Genomic DNA, 25,459 nt, shown 5'->3' with positions numbered 1-25,459 from the left:
ATAATTTCCTGAGAATACCAAATTGTATTCACCATAATAAAATAACATATGACTTACAGGAGCTGCGGGGAAGTAGTTAGAAAGTTCAAACGGCTCCTCGGAAATCCAATGACCCAGCTCCAAAGACCAAAGTACCTACAAGTGACACAATAAGCACAACATTTATTACAGATTCATTAGGCTCTTGGTGGACAATAAACCACTTTGAAGATGTAGCCAAAACAAAACAAAAAGCCCAGCAGTGAATGTGCGCTCCATAGATCTGAACCAGATGTGTCTTAAACACCAAAGTGCCATCAGAATCTCCATGTTGCATCGATCTTATGAATAATAAATGCTTGTTTAAGAAAAAAGTCTCACCATGATTAGAAATCTGGGTTATTATCCTATGGAGGCCAAATACTAAACATTACCCCAATAACAAACATATGAATTACTTTTTTAGGAATTCCAAGTTTCCAATTTAAGGAGTTCATAGGATTCCAATTCCAATTCCAATTAAGGATTTCATAGGAAATCCTCAGTAAATATTCCAGGATTTTATTAATTAAAAAAAACACATTTATTAGGAAAAGATAGGTCAGAAGCTTAAATTCAAAAAGCGACCCCTCTTGGCATGTGACTTTGTTTCTAACATGGATATTTTCAGAAGTTCTCCTAAAGCACTTGAAAATCCTTCCCAGACTCTGGAAGGATAAAATGTCTCATAAACAAGTTTTCATTATTATTAATATTTATTATTGTTATTTGAACCCACATATTTTAAATGATCAAAACAATGTTTTTGTTTTTAATTCAGTAATGTTCAAGATTCTGTAGTCTTCTCTACTTGATGAACCAATTCCCTGAAAATCTGTTACTATTTCTATGAACCAATAGAATTTTCTAACAAAAATAATCAAACTGAATTACATATCCCACGTTTATTTTTTATCTGCAATTTTCATTTCTTACATTCAGTGAATTCACTCTTTTTACTAGAGTTGCTACATAAAGCTTAAGTTCTTTTTGCCAAATTACTGGGGATGAGAAGGGAGTCTTCCTGTTTGGTAGTTTCTAAGGTGCAGACCCATCTACGGGATATCGGTCTTAAATATTTTCTTTTCATAAAATAAAGCTAGTACTTTTCCAACGTTGAGTCAGCAATATTTCATTTCCAAGAAAAAGTGAGCATGCTAGTGGAATAAAGACAGTAACAAGATACAGAACCCGAATGATAATTCTGAACACTGGGCTGGATCTTACTTTAAACAGACACATTTATTTACGTAACAACTGCTTTCTTCAGCTCCCTATCCATTCATCTGGGAACAACTGACTGAGAGCCTACTGTGAATTAGAACCCATGCTAGGTCCCGAAAACACAAATCCTGTCCCAGAGGAGTTCACTCTCTGGCAGAAGGCATGAAGGCAAACCACAAATGGTGGTTTCTCAAAACAGTTCTGTGGGAACCTATAGAAGGAGGCAAACTAACTCAGTCTAGGAGAATCAAGGAAGGGTCCACGGATGAGGTGACATTTTAAACAGGGTCTTCATCAGGCAAAGAGAGACACAGTGGGAAGGGAGAGGACATTCCAGCACGGAGAGAAATTTCATGTGCCACGGCAGGATTAAAGCGGGTTCTTTTTTTGGCTAAAGGGTGCTTTGGAAGAAGTGGTAAGAAAATAGAGTTGGACCCTGCTTCCATCCGTGTGCATGCAGGGGCATTTGCACATGGCGGAAGGACTGCTGGCTGGGAGAAGCCGGACACAATCATAAGAGGCAAGAGAAAGAGCTCTGACGGTGTTGGGCCCCAGATAACAGGATGGGAATGGAGTATAACGCGGGGAAATGTGCCTTCATTAGAGAGAGCCAGTAATGGGTTGTGTCCTCAGAGACTCTGCTCCACATACACTTGGATCTGTGTATACACCAGCATTATGTCAGTTAAGTCTTTGTTTTCCCTTGATTTCTGTTGGCTAACCAACATACATGTGTGTGTGTGTGTGTGTGTGTCTTCAGAAGATATGAGAAAAATGGTACTCTGAAATCATGTTTCCACCTGGCTCTTTAGAGGTGGCTAAAACATTGAATTAACACAGTGTTTACCTTACTTTCATCAGTCAGTGTATGGCATCATTTATAGAGATACACTGACATGTGTGTCCTTCCCTACACATCTGAGATTAGCCCAGGAAATAACATGTAAAAAGTTTCAAGATCGGGGCGCCTGGGTGGTTCAGTTGGTTAGGCATCTGACTTCAGCTCAGGTCATGATCCCACAATTCATGGGTTTGAGCCCCACTTTGGGCTCTGCACTGACGGTTAGAGCCTGAAGCCTGCTTCAGATTCTACGTCTCCCTCTCTCTCTCTCTCTGCCCCTCCCCTGCTTGTTCTCTCCCTCTCGCTCTCTTTCTCCAAAAATAAATAAACATTAAAAAACAGTTTCAAGATCAGGTTCATTTCAGACATGAGGCAATGTGAAAGAATTAGTATACTGAAAAGGTACCAGTGAGAGAGAATCCAAGGAACCAGTCTTAAAAATGCATGTGGCATTTGAGTTCAGATGTAGTCCACATTAAAATGTTAATTGAATTTAACCTCATAAAAGAAAATCTATGTTCTGAGTTTGTCCCTTTCTAAATGAGATGAAAACAAAACCAGAAGGCATTTACAGAATTTTGATAAGTGAATTAATAAATTTAATTTATGTAGGCATCCCAGGAATTAATATTGAACAGAGATAGCAGAAAACACTAATTTGATTGCAATGAAATCATTAAATCAGAAGTACAGTGCAAGCTTTTTGTTTCAGTTCTTTCATTAGCCAAACTTATCTTTACCTTAGTAGAATGTCCAATATTGGGAAAATCTACTTTGCAAGGTCACAGTTAAGGCTGTAAGTGAACTAAAAGGTGAACCCAACATTATTTCTCGTCATATATGAGATAGGATAAAAATAATTGAGAAGCTAAACTAAAGTAAGAAATCGGGTTGCATAAACACAGAGGATCAAATCCCATGCTTAAAGCCCTTAAAACGAGGGCCGACTTATTTCAACATCCACTGCAAATGAATCTAATATTTTTACATTTTAGAACTGTCATTCATAAAACTTGAACCCTGTTGGTGAATTTAAATGGGAGGTGCTTTCTTGCTTTATTATTAGATTCATAGCTACTGATGAGACAACTTTCCACAATGGAGGTGTGACCATGCAGATCATTCCACACCAGGCAAAACACAAATGGTCTTCTCTCATTTTATATAAATCTAATCATTCTATTTGAACAGCGCGAGTCGGTGGAGCTACGGTGAACCCAAGCCAGAAAATGGTATCGATAGTGAAAGCAAGTCAATCAGAGCATCATGTGCAAGGAAGACAATGAGGCCAGCTTAGGGTTCACACACAGCAAAATGAGCACATCTTTACCTTCAAAATCTCCCAATATTCCACATAAAAGGATGGAATTAAAAATAGTGAGAAAAGAGTCCACAGCAGATAAAACAGGGTGATATCTTGGAAGCTGCAAAGCAGATACATAAATGACAAATGACTGAGAAGGACAAAGAAAGTTCGGACTTAAGTGTCTGGAAAAGGAGGTCAAGAGGAAGCACCAAAGTCCCTCCACACACTCCCTGAAAGGCAAAGAAACTGGTGGCAGTGGATGCCTCTGAAAATGGGGCGTCGAACAGGGTAAACAGGAGAAACCTCCTACCCCCTAGCCCACCCTCTGCTGGAACAACAGAAAAGCCAAGTCCCACAGGCTGTGTGAGAGCAGTGGTGGAAAGCATAGGGGAGACCTCTCCAGCCCTCCACCCACCCTCCCACCCCCACCCCACCCCCCCACCCCCACCCCACCCCCCCACCCCCACCCCACCCCCACCCCCGGGGTGCCGGCACAGAACCCCGCATGCAGGCAGGACGGCAGGACACCAGCCATGCTTTCCTGTACGCTAATCAACCCAGGGAAAAAAGACACAAATACCAACGCTCGCACCTCAAACACCTCCATTCACATCTAATCGCCTATGAGCCACTCAGGCAGGCAGAGTTTCAATCAGCTTTTCAGTGCCTCATAACTGAACATGACTTTATACCCATTTGATAAAATCCTCTAGCTTGTAAACATGGACCAAACCAAGTAAGAATGGAATTTCTGGGATCACAGTGATGGAAGTCCCTGGATAATAGCAGCTCTATAGACGATAGAGAACCAGTCTCAAGGGGAAGAAGACAAAGGGGTTCATGGGTGGTGTTCCAAGAATAATAAATGAGACTGGAAGGTGAACTGGTGTATAGACGTATTTGAGAGAAGAATTATAATGCTTTTAGAAATTTTTGCAGGGAGTTGGTGATAGGTACATACAAAACTAAGCAATCAAAATGACTGTCAATGATTAGCTCGGGAAAACCAACAAACAAAAATTACCAGAAATGAATCATAGTAACTTACATGGCTCAGTTCAAAAAGCACCCATATACTCATTCCTGTGTGTGTGTGTGTGTGTGCGCGCGTGCGTCAGTGTGTATTTACATGCAAAATAAATGTTAAAAATCATAACCATATTGAGTACACTGGGGAACAGAAGAGTGGATAATACTAAAAGACAGCTATACAGGCATACTATGATCTTCCTCAGAAGGAAGTCAATGTCTCCAAGTAAATTAAAAAAAAAAAAAAACAACAACAACCAGCAAGAAAAGCATTTTATTTAGAAATATGTAGGCAAAATATCAGAAGGCTAATTTAGGAGTGAAAATCTAGGCTGGGAAACAGCAAGGCAGGCAGGGTAGGCCATTTTTTTTTTTTTTATTATAAAGCCTCATAAATTATACTGGATGTTTAAAAACATGTAGGTTGGATCATTTCGGACTTACAGTACAGAGAGTTCTCATTTAACTACCACCTAGATTCCTCTATTGTGTGATCATCCAACTTAACTTTGCTCTTCTCTTTCAAAAGTGCTTTTGCAACTAGAACTGGCTTGTCAATATCTAAAAAAAAAAAAAAAAAATCTTGCTGAGCCTGTAATTGGAACTGAGTTGAATCTATAGATCAAAATGGGGAGAACCAAAGAGAAAGACAAATGTCATCTAATTTCATTTATACGTGGAATCTAAAAATAAAAACAAAACAGAAACAGACTCCTGTATACAGAGAACAATCTAGTGGTTTGCCGGGGTGGGGGGAGGAGAGGAGTAAGGGGATGGGAAAACTAGGAGAAGGGGGTAGAAGGCACAAAGATACGACGTACAGTATAGGGAATGACAGTTAGTATGTAATGACTTTGTATAGTGACTGGAGCGTGGCTAGATTCATCATGGTGATCACTTCCTAATACACATAAATGTTGAATCACTTTGTTGTACACCTGAAATGAATATAACATTATATGTCAGCTATACTTCAAGAAATAAAAAGGAGAAGGGAGAACCAACCCACAGCTTAAAAAGTATACATATTAAAAAAAAAAAAAAGTATACATATTCACAGGCACCTGGGTGGCTCAGTTGGTTAAGCTTCCAACTCTTGATTTGAGCTTAGGTCATGATCTCAAGGTTTTTAAGACTCAGCCTCACGTCAGGCCCTGCACCAGTCAGTGTGGAGCCCGCTTGGGATTCTTTCTCTCTCCCTCTCCCCTGCTCACCTGTGCACAGCACACACACACACACACTCTCTCTCTCTCTCTCTCTCTCTTAAAATAAACAAATATTTTTCAAGAAACGTATCCATTTTCCCAATTCATGAACATAGTACATCTCTCTTTTTATTTAGGTCTTCTTTGATTTCTTTCATAGTGTTTTGTAGTTTTCAGCATAGACCTGCAAATATGTTGTCAAGATTTAAATATTTTAATTTCTGCGGATGCTAATATAAATTTCATTTTATTTTTTTAATTTAATGTTTGTTTATTTTTGAGAGAGAGAGAGAGACAGAGAGACAGAGTGCCAGAAGAGGTGGGGCAGAGAGAGGGAAACACGGTATCCAAAGCAGGTTGCAGGCTCTGAGCTGTCAGCACAGAGCCTGATGCGGGGCTCGAACTCACAGACTGTGAGATCATGACCTGAGTCAAAGTTGGACACTTAACTGACTGAGCCACCCAGGCGTCCCATAAATTGCAATAAAAAAAATCAGGATTCCAGTTGTTTATTGCTAGTACACAGAAATACAACTGAATTTTGTATATTGAGCTTGCACCCTAAAACCTTGCTGAACTCACTAGTTGTGGGAGCTTTTTTGTAGATTTGTTGATGTTTTCTATGTAGCCAGTCATGTCTTTTGTGAATAAACAGTTTTATTTGCTGCTTTCCCAATCTGTGTGCATATTTTTTTAGCTCCATTATTGCACTAAGACCGGCCCCCCCAATACAGTGCAGAAGAGAAACAGTGACAGCAGTACAATTACTTGAACTCCTTTGTGAGGTAGATGGATTTGATTTGTTAAAAAACAAAAAAAACAAAACAAACAAACAAACAAAACACCACACACACAGGAAAGCATAACCCCAAAGTGTTTCTGGGCATAAATGAATGTATCTATGTATGGAAAGCACTGTATTTCTTCACTTTCAAATTTAAAAAGTTCATATTGTTATTTCATAGTGGTGCTGGCTAGTGGTCATGGTGCTTTTACTAACTGCTTCGACTTCCTTTTTTTTTGTTTTTCCAACGTTTATTTATTTTTGGGACAGAGAGAGACAGAGCATGAACGGGGAAGGGGCAGAGAGAGAGGGAGACACAGAATCGGAAACAGGCTCCAGGCTCTGAGCCATCAGCCCAGAGCCTGATGCGGGGCTCGAACTCACGGACCGCGAGATTGTGACCTGGCTGAAGTCGGACGCTTAACCGACTGCGCCACCCAGGTGCCCCAAGCTTCGACTTCCTAATCTCCAAAGAATAGTTAGAAAATTCAGTGGCCGGAAGTACTGTAGCTCATGATCAGTAAATGTCACTTTTATTTTTATTGACTTATTTTGAGAGAGAGATAGAAGACAAGCAAGGGAGAGGCAGAGAGAGACGGAGAGACAGAATCCCAAGCAGGCTTTGTGCCATCGGCTCAGAGCCCAATGTGGGGCTCGAACTCACGAAGCTGGGCTGAGATCAAGAGTTGGACATATAACTGAGTGAGCCACCCAACGGCTCCTACATGTCACTTTCCAAACCAGAACCAAATTAATTTCTCTTAACGTTAATTCCTTAATATCTAATAATTTCTTAATTTTTCCTATTTGCATAAAAAATTTTCTTCAGCTAAGAAAAAAATTAATTTATTCTGAAAGCATTTAGTAAGCAAAAACACTAAACAAGGTACGCTCAATTACTAACTTCTCAAAAATAATTTTAAAGAGAGGAAAAACAGTGTGGAATTATTTCAATGTACAAGTGATGAGCGAAGGTTGGGAGTGAGAGAAAAGTGGCATGAAATAGTGATTTTGGGTTGAGCTTGAAAAAATTAATGACTCCAACTGGTTAATGACTGACTGCCAGTACAAAAATCACAGCTGTAACATAAAGCTGATTTAACTCACTTAAAAGCATTATTGGTTGTGTTGAAAACATTAACATTCACAATTTTTTACTGTAATATTAAGTGTATTCGGAGATTCTAAATGGCCAGCTGAATCAGTCATTGTTTTTGGACCTCTCCCTAGAGCTTACTACCTACCATATTTAATTGGTAAATTCAAATGCAGTTGTAGCACTAACAACACTCGTAAGAACATAGCAGGTATGGACAAAGAGGGCCTTCTTTGTGGGAAACATCAATAATATTCTTTGCATAGGGGCGCCTGGGTGGCGCAGTCGGTTAAGCGTCCGACTTCAGCCAGGTCACGATCTCGCGGTCCGGGAGTTCGAGCCCCGCGTCAGGCTCTGGGCTCAGAGCCTGGAGCCTGTTTCCGATTCTGTGTCTCCCTCTCTCTCTGCCCCTCCCCCGTTCATGCTCTGTCTCTCTCTGTCCCAAAAATAAATAAAAACGCTGGGAAAAAAAAAATTAAAAAAAAATATTCTTTGTATATAGAAGACTTCATGTTGTTCAACATATCCACTGATGACCTTATAATCAAATCTGACAGACAGAAACTTATGCCTCAGATTTAACCTGTGGGAATCCAGTCAAATAGTTCAAAAGCTTACTTCATGCTCTAATCACTGAGAAGAGATTGGTGTTATCTGTACTGCTCTCTGCCCTACCCATTCTTGCACCCACCAACTGCGGGAGCTGTAAACGTTTATGGAGGTGTAAAAACATCTATTTAGCATTTGCAAACCTCTTCTTCCTTAAAAATTTTTTTATGGTTATTTAGTTTTGAGAGAGAGAGACAGAGACAGAGCATGGGTAGGGGAGGGGCAGAGAGAGGGGGAGACAGAATCCAAAGCAGACTCCAGGATCTGAGCTGTCAGCACAGAGCCCGATGCGGGGTTCAAACTCAAGAGCCCCGTGAGAGCATGACCTGAGACGAAGTTGGGTGCCTAACCCACTAAGCTACCCAGGATGCCCTCAAATCTCTTCTTTCCTATAGAAGAGGAACAAAAGTAGTAATTACTAATCTTTTGCTATTTTAAGCTAACAAGAAAACAATACAAATCAAATTACAAATGTTTTCTCATCAGAGTTTATAGATTCTTAGTCTCAGTTATGAGTAATTAATTTGCTCAAACAACAACATCTTAAGAGAAGTCGCTACTATGCACATTGTTTTGACTTCTCCTAGAGGGAGAATAACATTTGTGTTTTTTCCACAACTACACCATATAATGTACTAACACCACGGAATCCAGGCAACCGGGTTAAGCCAATCTCCGTCTCTCTGCAGCCCTGTGACAAAAGGCGAGTTAGTTAACCTTTCTGTCACATGAAAACATTATCCATCATTTTAAGTTACAAATGTATCCATGTAGCTAATGAAATAGTTGTGGCAATGAAGTTATTTCTAGGTTAAACATCAGGCTTAAAAAGTTGGGGCTATCAATGGTATAATTTTTGACAAATTAATAGGGCATATAGGGTGCTTATGTCCCAAACACTTAGGAGCCAGAAAACAGAGGAGGTCTGGTCTTCCAAAAGGACCAACTTGAACTGGCAAAGTTTCAAGGCAATAATATTTGTTCCAAAATAAGCCATTCCTCTGTTACCAACACATCTTTTAACATCAAGAAATGCTTTACATGATTCCACAGTTATTTTAAAATATAAACCTATTCTGCAGATGAAATGCCTCCCTCAATGAGGCAATGTTCCACAGATGATTTTTAAAAATTGAGTTGCCATTCTCAAAATACATAATTAACTGTTTTAACGTGTACAGTTCAGTGGCATTTAGCATATTCACTTCTCTCTCATTTCAAAATAACCATTCTGGGAGTATACCCCGTACCCAGCAAGCGGCCTCCCCATATGCCCCAGTCCACTTCTCACCAGCTGGCTGTCTCTGCACGTTTGTGTATTCCACAAACACCATAGCTGACGAATCAGACATTATGCGACCTTCTGGGTCAAGGTATGATTTGAATGAAGGCTACTGACGGGTATCAAAAATGCTTGTTTAATGACCATAATTGATATTTATTTATTGAGAACTTACTCAGTACTTTATTTCGATGACCTTTCGATGATTTTGCAGATAAGGAAAATGAAGCTTCGAGAGTGTAACTGCCTTACAGGTCACACAGCCAGTGAACGGCACTCTCGGGGCGCCTGGGTGGCTCAGTCGGTTAAGCGTCCAACTTTGGCTCAGGTCATGATCTCATAGTTCATGAGTTGGAGCCCTGCGTCTCGGGCTGTGTGCTGATGGCTCAGATCCTGGAGCCTGCTTCAGATTCTGTGTCTCCCTCTCTCTTTCTGCCCCTCCCCTGCTCACATTCTGCCTCTCTCTCTCTTAAAAATAAATAAGCATTAAAAAAATATTTAAAACTCAGTCTCTTATCTGTTAACCTTTCAAAAGCACATACAGTGGTGGGCAGCCACAGAATAAAGTTATCCAAGTTTAAGGTGGTACAAGATAAAAATATTCTCTAGGCTATCTCTACAAGTAGATGCCAGGAAGATTACGGGCTATGAATTGAGGACAGCCTGACTTCAAATTTAAAATTCACCATTTTCAATCACTGTGACTATAAGCAACTCACTAAAACTTTTCAAGTCTCTGTGCCCACAGTGGAGTATTGTATTGACATGTGGAGAGAGTCGAAGCCTCCTGGCGGAAAAGCCCCTGTCCCTACATTGTCTATGTCTGGAAGCAGTGCCACCTCGTCCTCCAGAAATGGCCAGCTGGTCTCTAGAACCTTCTAATTCAGCACACAGTCCTAAGGCCAGCAACCTGCACATCACCTGGGAGCTGGTAGCCAGTGAAGAAGCTTAGGACCCAGACCTACTGAACTAGAATCTGCATTTAATAAGACCCCCAGAGGATTCATCTGTTATTAAGTTTAAAAAGCACTCTGGCTCTCTCAAAAAAAAAAAAAAAAAAAAAAAAAAAAGTGGCAGGAAACCAAAACCTTAATACAACCTATTTAACCAAGACAGATAAGATAAGCAATAAGGTACCAAAAATAAGTAGTTAAGAAGTCTGTTTCCTTTTTAAGAGATACTGACAGAGACTAAATACCAGATAGAAAGAGGAAAAAGACGCCGTACATTGATACATGCTCAAAATATTGTTACAAAAAAGTTCCGCTATATAGTACACAGGCACTTAAGTGAGATTTATGCCGCTCATAGCTCACCTAATCTTTTCCAGCCGGAAAAAATGAAAATGGATTATTCTTGGATGTTAGAGCTTAACGGCCACTATGAGCCACTTTTTACACATTGCTAAGCAAAGACCAGGGTGACCCAGCATTTCACCAGCATACTTCCATGTGAAGTCCAAACATCTTTATAAATAACACAAGCTCGTACTTTTCTTATCAAAATGAAAACAAAGAAATAAATATAACACATTCCAATGTAACTAAAACAAACATCAGAAACATCACTTCAGTGTATGAAAAACAAAGTAGAAATTATTATTACCATCATAGACAATAAGCCAAATATTATGGCTACTAAGAACAACCACTGTTTCTTATTCTTTCTGTGAATTTAAGTTGTAAAGATTTTTTTTCTTAAATGAGAGCATCAGGTCATCTTATTTTCATGAATTTTAACAAGAAAATCATGAACTGCATGGGTACTTTCATAATTTATAATGATGTACAATGTTTTTATATGACATTTTTAGCTCATCAGAGGCAAACAGAAGTTCTGGGGATTTTGTAATTTTTTTTTAACGTTTATTTATTTTTGAGAGACAGAGAGAGACAGAGTGCAAGCGGGGGGTGAGACAGAGAGAGAGGGAGACACAGAATCCAAAGCAGGCTCCAGACTCTGAGCTGTCAGCACAGAGCCCAATGCGAGGCTCGAACTCACGAGCTGTGAGATCATGACCCGAGCCGAAGTCAGGCGCTTAACCGAGTGAGCCACCCGTGCGCCCTAAAAGTTCCAGGGATCTTTAAAGAAATAAGTATGTTTGGTCATCTACCAACTCACTTACTCATTCAACAAGTATGTGTTGTGTTCCAGCTCCACCCTGGGTCCTGGGCCAGGTGAGAAAAGACAGGTACAGTCTCTGCCCTCATAGAGCTTGTATTTTGCTAAATAACCAGGTCCGTTAAAGAAATTCTGCTTTTATGTTTGAAGGAGTCTCTTGTGCCCTGGTCTCTTGTGCCTAGTCTCTTTTGCCAAGAGTCAGTCTCTTTTATTTTGCCCTAGTCTCTTGTGCCAAGAAGGGTATGGCTATCTCTAAGTAAGTTGTACCAACAAAAAATATTGTTTAAAATTTAACAATTGAAACAAACGTTCTACCACAATAAAGTATATATGGCATATCAGAAATCGGTGAAGGTCAAAGGATACAAACTTCCAGCTACAAAATAAACAAGTAATGGAGGTGTAATGTACATCATGGTGACTATTTGAAAATTGCTAAGACAGTAGATCTTAAAAGTTCCCATCACAAGAAAAAAAAAATGTATGGTGACGGACGTTAAATAGACCTATTGTGGCAATCATTTCACAATACGTAACAAATGTCGAATCATTATGTTGTATGCCTGAAACCAATACATCACTTACACTTCAATTAAAAGACTGTGAATAGAATGAAGTATTTGTATACTATTCTTTCTTGTTTTGTGATTTATCTGATGAAACCAAAATTAAAAAAAAATTACATAAGGGGGTTTGGCTGGCTGAGTTGGTGAAGCATGTGACTCTTGATCTTGAGGTTGTGAGTTGAAACCCCACATTGGGTGTAGAGATTATTTAAAAATAAAATCTTAAAAAAAAAGAATTACATAAAACAAAATTTGGTGGAGAGGTATTTCTCTGTGCACTGAAGGGCACTCTCCAGTGGTCAGAAAGACAACCAACTCAAAAGAACTAAGGTTTCTGTCATGGAACTGATAACTCTACCATGCATCTAAGGCAAGCTATTATTTCAGTGGACAAAACCACTTTTAGTTACAAATTTCTCATTCTCTGGTAAAGAAAAGCCTAAAAAGTTTTCTGTAGAGAACATTCCAGGGCAATGAATTTTAGGAGAAATGTATTGTGTAGATGACACATAGGTAGTGTCAGGTAGCAAAACGTACAATGTTGTCAACTACAGTTTTGAGGCACGTATGCTAGTTGTCTAAAATCTGGCATTTCTTACATCAGCTCTCTTCAAAACCTAATGTTATCACTAAAGCCTAATTCACAGAGGTTCTTTTTTTTTTTTAATTTTTTTTTTCAACGTTTATTTATTTTTGGGACAGAGAGAGACAGAGCATGAACGGGGGAGGGGCAGAGAGAGAGGGAGACACAGAATCGGAAACAGGCTCCAGGCTCTGAGCCATCAGCCCAGAGCCTGACGCAGGGCTCGAACTCACGGACCGCGAGATCGTGACCTGGCTGAAGTCGGACGCTTAACCGACTGTGCCACCCAGGCGCCCCAATTCACAGAGGTTCTTATGCAGACACAGAGTTCAAGAGTGATGTTCTTTGGCAATCTCTTTTAACTTGGGGACAGAGCTTAGAAACCTAAAAGAAGGGAGAACTAACAATGTCCCCACCATTACTGACAGATACCTAAAAGGACATGCAAATGACAGATAGCTAAAAACTATGTTCAAGAAGTCCCAGTGCCTCAAATCATGGCTGCATTTTTTTTTTAATTTTTTTTTTCAACATTTATTTATTTTGGGGACAGAGAGAGACAGAGCATGAACGGGGGAGGGGCAGAGAGAGAGGGAGACACAGAATCGGAAACAGGCTCCAGGCTCTGAGCCATCAGCCCAGAGCCTGACGCGGGGCTCGAACTCCCGGACCGCGAGATCGTGACCTGGCTGAACTCGGACGCCCAACCGACTGCGCCACCCAGGCGCCCCTGGCTGCATTTTTCTGATGAGAACCTCAAGTTAAGATATTCTGTGTTGTTACTGAAAATGAGAACAGTTTCACTGGGCGTCAGAAAAGACAACTGGGGAACTCAAAAGAAAGTTGCAGAACTGAGATAAAGATGCACCTGTAAGAACAGCTGAAATTTGTTTCTAAAAATGAGCTTGGAATTTGTGACAACTCGGTATCAACCATAGTGGAAGTCCTACAGTCTTCAATGGTAAGGCAAGAAAGAGATTACTTGAGGTTTAGGAAAATTAAGAGCTGGCATGAGATGTGCCAAGTTAAACAAACACAGTGTGGTCCCTGATGGCCATCATTTTGAAAGGGATGGGCAGCGATGTATCAAACAAAGCTGAATCTCTTGATTTGCTGATTCTCAGCCTCATCCATTTAAACTGTTTGCCAAATACGGCACCTTTTGTTTTAATAAACATAACCTCAATCTAGTTTCTTCCTTCCTGCTACACCAATAGGTTCAGGTGCTCCACAAGCACACTCCCAACTCGCTGTGATAAAATCAAATTGTCAAGCGCCGGAAATATCATCTTTCAGCTGGCCACCTCCCAGAGCTTTCATCATATTTCATGTTGCCCCATCCAGCTACCAGGACCTATGTCTCTGATCCACTTGCAACAAGAGATCTAGAAATAGTTGTGCCATTTCCAGCTCTTTACTTACTGTTCAACCTCCTCATCATTGCACTTGCTGTTGCCAAGGCTCCTGAGAGCAACCATCTGCTCAAGTCCAATGGCTGGTCCTCTGCCTTCACAGTATTGGTCTTACAGCGTTTGTGTGTGTGGTCAAATACACTCTCCTTCCCGAGACAGTTCCTCCTCTACCTGAGCATCACACTCTCCTCAGGGCCACCTGATGTTTCTCAGTCTCCCTTGCTTGCTCGTCCTCCTCTTTCTCAACTGGTAAATGTTGGCACAGCCTGGGGCTCAGTGTTAAACTCACTTCTCTCCTCACTATACACTCACGCCCTAGATACCATGGCTTTTGTTCCATCTATGCACTAATGGCTCCCAAAGGAATATGTATAGTACTAACCTTTACCCTAAAAACACACACACACACACACACCTATGTGATATTGTGTGATATCTCTACTTGAATGCCTAATAGGAATCTCACACTCAATATGTACACATCAGAATTTCTTTTTTTTTTTTTTTTCTGAAATTTATTGACAAATTGGTTTCCATACAACACCCAGTGCTCATCCCAAAAGGTGCCCTCCTCAATACCCATCACCCACCCTCTCCTCCCTCCCACCCCCCATCAACCCTCAGTTTGTTCTCAGTTTTTAACAGTCTCTTATGCTTTGGCTCTCTCCCATTCTAACCTCTTTTTTTTTTTTTTTTCCTTCCCCTCCCCCATGGGTTCCTGTTAAGTTTCTCAGGATCCACATAAGAGTGAGACCATATGGTATCTGTCTTTCTCTGTATGGCTTATTTCACTTAGCATCACACTCTCCAGTTCCATCCACGTTGCTACAAAAGGCCATATTTCATTTTTTCTCATTGCCATGTAATATTCCATTGTGTATATAAACCACAATTTCTTTATCCATTCATCAGTTGATGGACATTTAGGCTCTTTCCATAATTTGGCTATTGTTGAGAGTGCTGCTATGAACATTGGGGTACAAGTGGCCCTATGCATCAGTGCTCCTGTATCCCTTGGATAAATTCCTAGCAGTGCTATTGCTGGGTCATAGGGTAGGTCTATTTTTAATTTTCTGAGGAACCTCCACACTGCTTTCCAGAGCGGCTGCACCAATTTGCATTCCCACCAACAGTGCAAGAGGGTTCCCGTTTCTCCACATCCTCTCCAGCATCTATAGTCTCCTGATTTGTTCATTTTGGCCACTCTGACTGGCGTGAGGTGATACCTGAGTGTGGTTTTGATTTGTATTTCCCTGATAAGGAGCGACGCTGAACATCTTTTCATGTGCCTGTTGGCCATCCGGATGTCTTCTTTAGAGAAGTGTCTATTCATGTTTTCTGCCCATTTCTTCACTGGGTTATTTGTTTTTCGGGTGTGTAGAATTTCTTATTATACCCCAAACCTCAAACATTTTTCTCCCCCAATATTTCCTGCCTCAGTAAATGGCACCACTATCTACCCTCAGAGGCTCAGGTAAAAAATTTAGGTAGGAGCCATCGTGACTTCTCTAGTCCCACATACTATGTATTATCAAATCCTGTTAGATCTTCCTAAAAAGTACACCAGTCTGATAGCTTCTCTGCATTATGCTGGTCATGGCCATGGTAATTGCTGACCTATCTGATCAAAACTGCCTCCTTCTGGTCACTCTGCTTACTGTTACCTTTTTGCGATCCATTCCTTACATAGAAGCGAGAGAGACAAAAGCCTGTCACTCTCTAGTTAAAATACTCCAAACACCTGATCGTGACCTCCAGAGCCATGCTCTGGTCCCTGAAAGCCTCTCCAAATACCTCTCCTCCTTCTCCTCACTCAAAATGCCTCAGGGCTTTCTCTTCCACACAAAGTCTCAGCTTCAGGACCTGTGCACTTGCTTTCGTGTTGTCAGGTGTATTAATTTGGTTCTGTCTAGCACTTTATAACATTAAAGAATGAATTATTAACATAAAGCTATGAATTCCAAAAAATGGCGAAGGAACCTCACTCATACTATAGTCAATGGCTGTGTCAAGTGACTTCACACACTTCTTGCTCTCAAAAACAGCTCTCCTTTCAACTGTGATCATCACAGTCCTGTTCACAAACCTTCTCAGATATTCTCATGAAAGGCAGCACCAAAGCCCTCGATTTTCCAGGGCAATCACCTTTTCTCACCTGTCCTCAATCATGGGATTATGGAACTAGGAAAGCACTGTGCCTCCAATGCGGGGAGAAAAAAAGCACACCTGAGGAATTGCCAGGATGAACCAAAGGGATGGCAGACAGGGTGGGGGATGTGAACAGGACCACCTATGCCCTGGGGTGCCAAGGGTCGGTTCCGCTGCATCTCATGTGAGGCTCTGCAGAGCAAGAGTGCGGGCAGTTTTCAGGAACTACTTCAGTGAAAGGAGTGAAACACCACAGTCTCTCCACAAACAGAATCCATTGTGTGAATAATGAAAGGTCATAACGCAGGTGCACTTTGACATGACTACTTACAGCCACTGCTTTGGAGGATGCCTTGAGGAAGACTGTTTCAAAGATCCACATTCAAGTCAGACAAGTTTTTTTTTTCCCCCCTAATGTCTCCATCACTAAACACAAACAGGGTCCTTCTCTGTTGCAAAAACATTCTGTAAGAACCCAGTGAAGCAGTGGATATGAAAATGTTTTTTAAAGTGTAAGTACTTTACCAAGCTATAATCTGTGGCACAGTAAAGAGAACTTTGGAATCAGGCCAATGAGGGATCAAAGAACCAAGCTGTAGACCTTAGTCAGCTTAGTATTATAAGTGCCTAGCACATGGTTGTAACCAATAAATGTTAGAGAGAACTTAAGAAAACAGCTCAAAAACCCTAGTGACAAATGTGGTACACCAAGTTCATTCTGTCTAAACCTTATTCTTAGAATGTGCTCAGAAATTAAGGTAGAACAAAAAAAGAGAGGGAGAGAGAGAATGGTTTTCAAGATGATTCTTTTTAAATAGTCTTGAGAAGGCAATGTAATGGACTAAAACACCAGTGACAATCCTACACTCAAGGCCCGGTTCTACCACTGGTGATAACACCAGGAGAGCAACTCAGCTTCCTCCTGGCAAACAAGAGGCCCAGACTGGGTGAACCACGGGCTGCATTCTGATTATGACCTTCGATTCTATGTTTGCGCCAATTAACTCAGACGCACCGCTTACTGAATCCAGCGCGAGGAAGCCAACATTGAATCACATTGTTTCAAGAAAATCAACTCATTATGACATCATCTTTTGATTTATGAAACACTGATTATAAAGTGTTTTTTGTTCTTTTGTTAATAGTTAAACTGTCCTGAAATCTGGCTGTAGAACTGACCGAAGTTCTTATTTGCATTTACAACTGATCTGGCTTTAAAACTCTGCCATCAAGTCTTGTTCATAAGCTGTTCGGAACCAACATGTTTTGACCTGAATACAGGCTGAATGACTCCTCAAGTCCTATGCTGTGTCTTTGAAAAGGAGATGGGGCTAAATTCATTGGGAGCCAGAAGGAAGAAGCCTTGTTCACAGGGTCTCCCACTGCCTTTCACTGAACATGAAGAGTTACAGCTAAGTCAGGGGAAAAGGGTGGAAACACCAAATACATGAGAGGCAGAAGACAGGGTCTCTAAAGAATTCACACAGCACTATGCTTAAACACAACATGACAAAAAAGCTTTGGTCTACAGGGGTACTTTGGTCAAATCAATTTCTTTATTTTTCTGTTGTGTTACTTCCTGTCTCCCACGAATAGGAAACAGAGCAACTCCTGACACGGTTTTCTATTTCTCTGTATCTGCCAGACAATTCAGTCACGAAGCAGGAAAAGCACAAGTTATTCTCTCTGCTGAAAACAGCGGGCTGAACAATGGGAGTACTAACCGCTGTAAACACGTAGAAATTGCCAACACGGGCTTCAAAAAAAAAAAAAAATTTTTTTTAAATAAAAAATTCAAACTGAAGTTTGTTATAAAATGACCTTTTTTTTTTTATATGACTAACTGGGCCACATACAACCATCTAATTTTAAAGAACTGCTAGAATGCTCCTTTACAAGCAATTTCCAGAGAATACCACACAAACCCTAAAATAAAAACATTCTCAGTAATGTTTTTCTTGGAGGCAAGCTTATACAGCTAGCCAAAAAGAATATTTTAAGAATCCCCCAAATTGCATTGGGGACAAGGAAAAAAGGAGGGGGACCACAGAGAGAAAGAGAGAGAGAGAGACAGAGACAGAGAGAGTCATTCCTTTACACAAAGACAATGTGGTCCTTGAAGTATATCATATGGACGCTTCAAATCTTGATCCTAAAAGAAACCTGAGATATGGAATTCACATCTCAAGTCATACACAAGTTGCAGATGAACATTATACTGTGTACTGAGCTTTAGAAATTATGTGGGCTGGCTTTACTAATGACAATGGAGGCTATCCTCTCTCAAAAAAATTTATCATGCATGAGTTTGAGCCCCATGTTGGGTGTAGAGATTACTTAAAAAAAAAGTTTATGTTTGTGCAACTGCAGTTTTTAATATATATTTTTATATGTTTGTTTATTTTTGAGAAAGAGAGAGAGAGAGCACAAGTTGGGGAAGGAGAGGGAGACACAGAATCTGAAGAAAGCTCCGGGCTCCAAGCTGCTGACACAGAGTCTGACATGGGGCTCGAACCTACAAACCATGAGATCGTGACCTGAGCTGAAGTCAGATGCTCAACTGACTGAGCCACCCAGGCACCTGTGTGTGACAGCAGTTTTTAGGAAACTAAAGGAGGGAGGCCATGGAAGAAGTCACTATCTTTGTCTTATTTAAGTGACATAAACAGGGAAAGAGATTCGGTTCATTTCTAAACTTTTTTTTTCCCTTAAGAGTGCAAGTCAGCAAGAACCCATTAAAATCAATAAACACGCAAGGCCAGCTAGACGAAACATTTCCCAGTCATCCCCGGTGTGGCACGAATACACAAACAGGCATTTTACTTTCAGCCACAGCCGATCTGGTCCTTCTCAATTTCTTAGGAATTGGTACTTCTCACAAGGAAGTGTTTAGGCATCACTGGTAAAGCAATGTCTGTCGTTGTTTTCTTAGAAAGATACGAATGCCAGAACTATCACTCTTAAAATGTGAAAGTGATCCCTTTCAGCAATTGTGCCCTGATGGTTCTGGAGAAGGCCAAAGTATATACGAAAATCAGTACTACGGTGGCTTTGACATAAGTGGAGTTTCCAATTATACTGAAATACCTCCGGATACGCAAGGGTGCCCTTCTCAGGTCCCTCAAACTCCTACGTGCCTGCGGTGCTCAGGAGCCTTCACGGATGTTCCTGGGTGCTAACGAGGATGAGCTGGACTGTCCATGGCAAAGATACCACTGGTCCAGAGAAAAAGTATCTTTTTAAATTGTAGGGTTAATGCAGCCTTTCTGTGCACGAAACCCGTGACACAGATAGTAATTGATCCCGGTAGCTCTTTGTGGGAATTGGAGACACTGTCACTTCTGTTCTAAGGCTGGCATTTGTCAGGTTCTCACTTTCTGCCAGTCGCTGCCGTGAGCACTGTATGTTTAACTCCCAGCGCTCACATAATCCTGTGGGGGACGTGCTGTACGTGGCTCCATCTCACACACTGGGAAGTGCGGCTTGGTGAGAAGGACTTCTGTTCCCAGCACCCGGGCAGGTCAACCAGGTCTATTCCAGCTTTGTGCGGGATGGGGGTTCAACTTTCGGTTGGTGAAATCACCAGATCTGAGGCTGGCCACGTAGCCTGGCATCGAACTTTCCCATAGTCAATTATCTTCCTCTTGTTTCATGTTATCATCCTACGAACTGTGAAAACATCAGAGGCCTGGATCTTGTGTTACAGTCTTGTGAGTCTTCTATTTCAAAATAATCTTAACGTAAATGTACTGCCAATTGGGACATTGTAAATGATGGTAATACTATAATGGAAATACTTGGGGACCTCCAAAGAGAACGCATATGTAGCCCTATGTGTGCGGATGTGTATTTTCACTGTAGGTATTTAAACAGTGAATCAACTTGCATAGGTATTCTCTCTGAATAACTATTTGTTGATTTTGGTCTTCCCAGCAGAAGGTAAGATAAAATATATGAAACTGTCAGAAGTCATACCTTACAGAAGTAACAGTGGCTTGATCAGTAGCTTAGTACGGGAAAAGTAACAGTAAATGTTCAGGTCACTGCTTCATCACTATTTAAAATCACTATACTGGTATATGCAGTGTGTTAGTTAAAAATATTAACTGAGGGCGCCTGGGTGGCTCAGGCGGTTAAGTGTCCAACTTCAGCTCAGGTCATGATCTTGTGGTTCATGAGTTTGAGCCCCACATCGGGCTCCGTGCTGACAGCTCAGAGCCTGGAGCCTGCTTCGCGTTCTGTGTCTCCCTCTCTCTCTGCCTCTCCCCGGCTCGTGCTCTGTCTCTCAAAAATAAATAAACATGAAAAAAATTAAAAAAAAAATTAAGTGAATGCTTTCATGCACTATTTTGCAAGCTTTAAAACTCAGAGGAAGGCTCTCAGGGTTCAGTACTGTTACAGTTCTGTCTCCGTCCTGCCTTTGTTCTTGTCTTGGAAGTCCACACAGCTGGCCCTCCCTCTTCAGGTTAACCTAGCTCCCTGCCAGCATCACCCAGTAAGCATGAAGGAACATGGACAGCTTCACAATAGTCAGAGACCCAAGGTGAACTATTTTATTCTTTATTGTTTTCTTAATTTCTCAATTGTCTTTCTTCTTGTTTATAATCAACAAAGCCACCTCTGAAGACAAGAAGTCCTAAAGGAATGCATTGGCAGAACTGGTTCCTTCGGGATGCTCTAAGGGAGAATGTGGTCCAAGAGTCCCTTGGCTGCTGGAAATCCTTGGCATTCCTTGGCTTGTAGAGACATCACTCTAAGCTCTGCCTCTTCACATGGCCATTTACCCTCTCCATCTTTCTAAGCTTTCTTAAAGCTTATCCTTACAGAATTCAAACCAATTAAAAGTCAGCAACCTGGGGTACAATGAAGCGTGGAATATGGTGCTTCAGGAATTAATGCATTTGTACTTATGGCAGAATGTACTTGTACTTGATTGCAGAATGACGCCCTCCCCAAAGCTGTCTACAGCTGAGCCTCCAAATCTGAGAATATGTTACCTTCCATGGTGAAAGGGACGTTACAGATGCAATGACGTTAGGGATCTTGAGATGGGGAGCTATCCTGGAGTATCCAAGTTGGCCCCATGAGACCATAAGAGTCCTTATAAGTCAAAGATAGAGGCAAGAAGTCAGAGGAGGTGTGACAAAAGAAACAGAAGTCAGAAGGATGTGACTGCTGGAAGGGGCCACAAGCCAAGGAATGCATGTAGCCTTTAAAACTGGAAAATGCAGGTAACAAGTCTCTCCCGTATAGATTCCAGAGAGAATGAGGCACTGACAACACCTTGGTTTGAGCCCAGTGAAACCTATTTTGGACTTACAACCTCCAAAACCGTAAGAGAATAAATCTGTGCTGTTTTTAAGCCAATACAGTTCTGGTAATTGGCCACAGCAGCCACAGGAAACTAATGCAGTACCATGGACCCTTTAGAAGAAGAAATTACTCAAGGTGGTGCCGCCTTATGCATATTTAAGAGAATTGCTTCCGGCCTGCCTGGTTGACCGTCTGGCCAGGGTCCATGGGTGACTTGTGTACTCTTGGTGCTACCAGCACTTGGAATGTAATCAGTGGGAGCCAGAGGGAGCAGAGGCCATTGCATCAAACTAGCAGGGTTCCTCTTGCCAGATTCATAGTTCAGGTGACTCCCGGTGTGGGATGGCATGTGCCACCTGGGCTGTGTCTTGTCTTGGCACTGGCTTCTCTCACAGGCTTCCTGACGCCTGTCTTGGTGCACAAGATGAAAGGGAACCCCGCGATAATAGGTTCCTCTTAAATCACAAAGGATCTTTGTTAAACCATCAAGTCCCCTCACGACCTGCAGCCTATCCCTGAACCCCAACCTCCTAGTATTGTCCAAATCAGAGAGTGTCTTGCCACCCAGTCTAAGCTGTGGTTTTTTCTCACTGGGATACTAAGGCAACAATCTGCCGGCATATACTCTGATGCTATTCTTTCTTCCCCATGGTAAGTTCTCCACACAGCAGCCACCACCCTTTGAACAACACGGGTCAGAGCATCTCACTCCCTGGGCATAAACTTTCTGATAGCTCATCATGACATAAGGAATATAATCCAAGTACTTCACCAAGGCCAAGGTGTCTTCACCATCTGGCTCTCTTGTCTCATCTACCACTTTTCCTCTTGGTGAACCTCAACACACTGTTCCTGCCTTTGAGATTTTGCCCCATTGTAGCAGTCAGCACTTCACAAGGCTAGATCTGGAGGGCTGACTTTGTAGGAGCTGTCTGGAAACGCCAACAGCTTGACACCTGGAGGCCTGGGGTCCTGTGGGAGAAGGGGGTACGTCTGGTGGAGGCGTACCTCAGGGCAGCCCCACTGAGGGGACTATCCTACCCTGAGGCCAGCTGGTTCACCAGAAGGCAGCCCACAAGGCAAGAGATTCACCCACGTTGTGGCAGGCATCACTGCTGTCTTTTATTACTGAGCAGTATTCCACAATATGGAAGGATGGTTTGCTTATCCATATTCACCCACTGAGGGACATCGGTGCTGTTGCCAGGTTTTCGTGATTATGAGCAAAGCTGTTACAAATCTTCAGGTACAGATTCTTGTGTGAGCATGAGCTTTCATTTCCCTAAGGCAAACACCTCAGAGCCGGGTTGCCGAGTGACATGGTGAATATACATTGAACTTCATGTAAAACTTCCCAACTATTTTCCAGAATAGCCTTTCCACCTTCCACCCTCACCAGCAGTGTACAAGGGCCCAGGTGCTCTGCATCTTTGCTGGAGGATCTGTTGACATATTCTATTATTTAGCCGTTTTATTAAATGTATGCCGGTACCTCACTGTGGCTGCAAATTATATTTCTCTAATGATATTGAGCATCTTTTCACCTTTGTATCTTTGGTAGAGTGTTCAAATAATGCTTATGGGATGCACCTGGGTGGTTCAGTCAGTTAAGCATATGACTCTTGGTTTTGGCTCAGGTCATGATCTCATGGGTTCATGATATCGAGCCAAGTGTCAGGCTATGCACGGACAGCTTGGAGCTTGCTTGGGGGCTTCTCTCCCTCTCTCTGCCCCTCTTCAACTTGTGCACACTCTCTTTCAAAATAAATACATAAAAGATTTGTTTTGAAAATGCCTTTGGCTATTTTTTTGTTTGGGTTGTTTCTTATTTTTGAGATTTGAGAGTTCTTTATAGAGTTTTGATTAAGTCTTTTACCAGGTGATACATGGAAATGTTTTATATTGGGTTCCTTATAATGTTCTTCACAGAGTATAAATTTTTACATTTGATGAAGTGTCATTTATCACTTTTCCTTTTACACATCATGCTTCTCATGTTGCATCTGAGAACTTTCCACCTAAATCTGGGTCATGAAGATTTTTATCCTGATTCTAAACTATACATGTGTATACATAAATAATCAATTTGTCTCTATTTTCAAAGAATTATTCTGAGATTTTATTGGGAATGTGTTGAATCTGTAAACTGTTTTGGGGAAGAACGACATTTTAACTACACTGAGTCTTCCAATCCATGAACATAGTATGTCTCTCCCTTTGTTAGTTCATAGATTGTTTTAAACCCGTGTTTTATAGTTTTCAGCATACAGACCCTGCAGATATTTTTATGTTAGATTACACTTGAGTATTTCAATGTTGACGCTGTACAATTACATCTTTGTATCCTGGTAATATGTTCTAGGAGTTTTTTTGTAGATTTCTTGGGATTGTCTACATGGACAATCATGGTGTCTACGAACAAACACAGTGCCATTTCTTCCACTCTAATCTAAATGTATTTTATTTGATTTTCTTACCTGATTGCACTTGTACTTCATTCATTCACTCATGTGACCAAGTGGCCCAGTTCTGCCGGAGCACTGGAAGTTCACCAAATAACACATTCGACTCCCTGCCTTTCTTTTTTTTTTTTTTTTTTAATTTTTTTTAACATTTTATTCATTTTTGAGACAGAGAGAGACAGAGCATGAACGGGGGAGGGGCAGAGAGAGAGGGAGACACAGAATTGGAAAGAGGCTCCAGGCTCTGAGCAGTCAGCCCAGAGCCTGACGCGGGGCTCGAACTCACAGACCGCGAGATCGTGACCTGAGCTGAAGTCGGACGCTTAACCGACTGCGCCACCCAGGCACCCCTCGACTCCCTGCCTTTCTAACGTGTAGTGGTTAATCCCACATATAGTAACCATATGTTAAATTTGCATCTGGCTCTGTTTCTATGTATTATTAGGGGGAGAATATTGGCAGTACATTGAGCATAAACATGGAGGCAGCTAGGGAGTTGGTCTTTACGCATGGCAACAGTAAATGCTGATTCTCATGTCTGACTTCTCTGCTCAGAGTCCCAGAAGAATAGGTCGGGTACAGAATCAGGCACAGATGTATATCCTCATAAATGATAAAGAACATTTTTTCCTCTGAGACACGAGGGAAGGAAGAGCTAACTGATAAAGATACAGAAACATTGTGAATTGACGAAAAGAAGGCAGGGTATTCATTCATGGAAGCTGGAGTTATAAATGATATTTCTTACAAATAAATGTGGATCAGTACAAACACATAATGAAATATGGTAGTCACCAACTGTCACCAATGAAAATCGTACTTTTGTGTTGGGGGGATAGAATTTCAAATTTTTCCACTTCATGACTTTAAGTGCTAATGTCACAAACGTCTTGGACCAGAAAGCTGCAGGGTTAAGTCATGACCCCGGAAAAAGACCAGAGCCGTTCTTAAAAATCCATCTGTAGCTTGTTTGTGTATTATAATTCTACCGGTTTAAATTAACACAGAATTAATATAATACATTGTGAGGGGGAAGAGGAAGGAGGGGGGATATGTAGCAGAAGCAATATAGTAGTAACACAAGTCACAAATGACTGTACTCTCATCAGACGTCAGTGCTTTGGAGTGACCATAGGTTGAGGACCAAAGTAAAAATAGAAAGAGTAACAATCTCAATTTCTATGAATAAAGAAAACAATGATTAAAAAAACAATCTACCTTCAATGCACAGAAATAAGGGCAAGTAATGTTACAGATAGATATGCATAAGATAAAACATATCCAAATGGGATTAAATGAACATGTTTCATCCTAAGTAAATCCATCTGTAAAAACAATCACTGAATTCTTTTGGCTTTTTAAACCATCACTAACATAGGTCACATTATTTCTTGGTCAAACACAGAAGAAAGTTCATTTGACTGTGAGAACACGCATTTTGTGTTTTCATTCCAAGCCTG

General features: G+C 41.2%; 1 protein-coding gene across 3 annotated transcripts in view; it reads right to left on the bottom strand.

Moving 5' to 3' along the window:
* Nucleotides 1–25,459, bottom strand: part of MCPH1 (microcephalin 1) — a 275,139-nt gene that overhangs the window by 143,079 nt on the left and 106,601 nt on the right. For all 3 annotated transcript variants that reach the window (XM_043557464.1, XM_043557483.1, XM_043557473.1), the window contains one exon: nt 58–135. In XM_043557464.1, the coding sequence (XP_043413399.1) occupies nt 58–135 (78 nt within the window). The remainder of the gene's footprint in view (nt 1–57; nt 136–25,459) is intronic.

Source organism: Prionailurus bengalensis, chromosome B1 (genome assembly GCF_016509475.1).
Source record: "Prionailurus bengalensis isolate Pbe53 chromosome B1, Fcat_Pben_1.1_paternal_pri, whole genome shotgun sequence".
NCBI lineage: Eukaryota > Metazoa > Chordata > Mammalia > Carnivora > Felidae > Prionailurus > Prionailurus bengalensis.
Note: the sequence above shows the minus strand (reverse complement) of the source record. Positions and strands in the feature narration are given on the sequence as shown.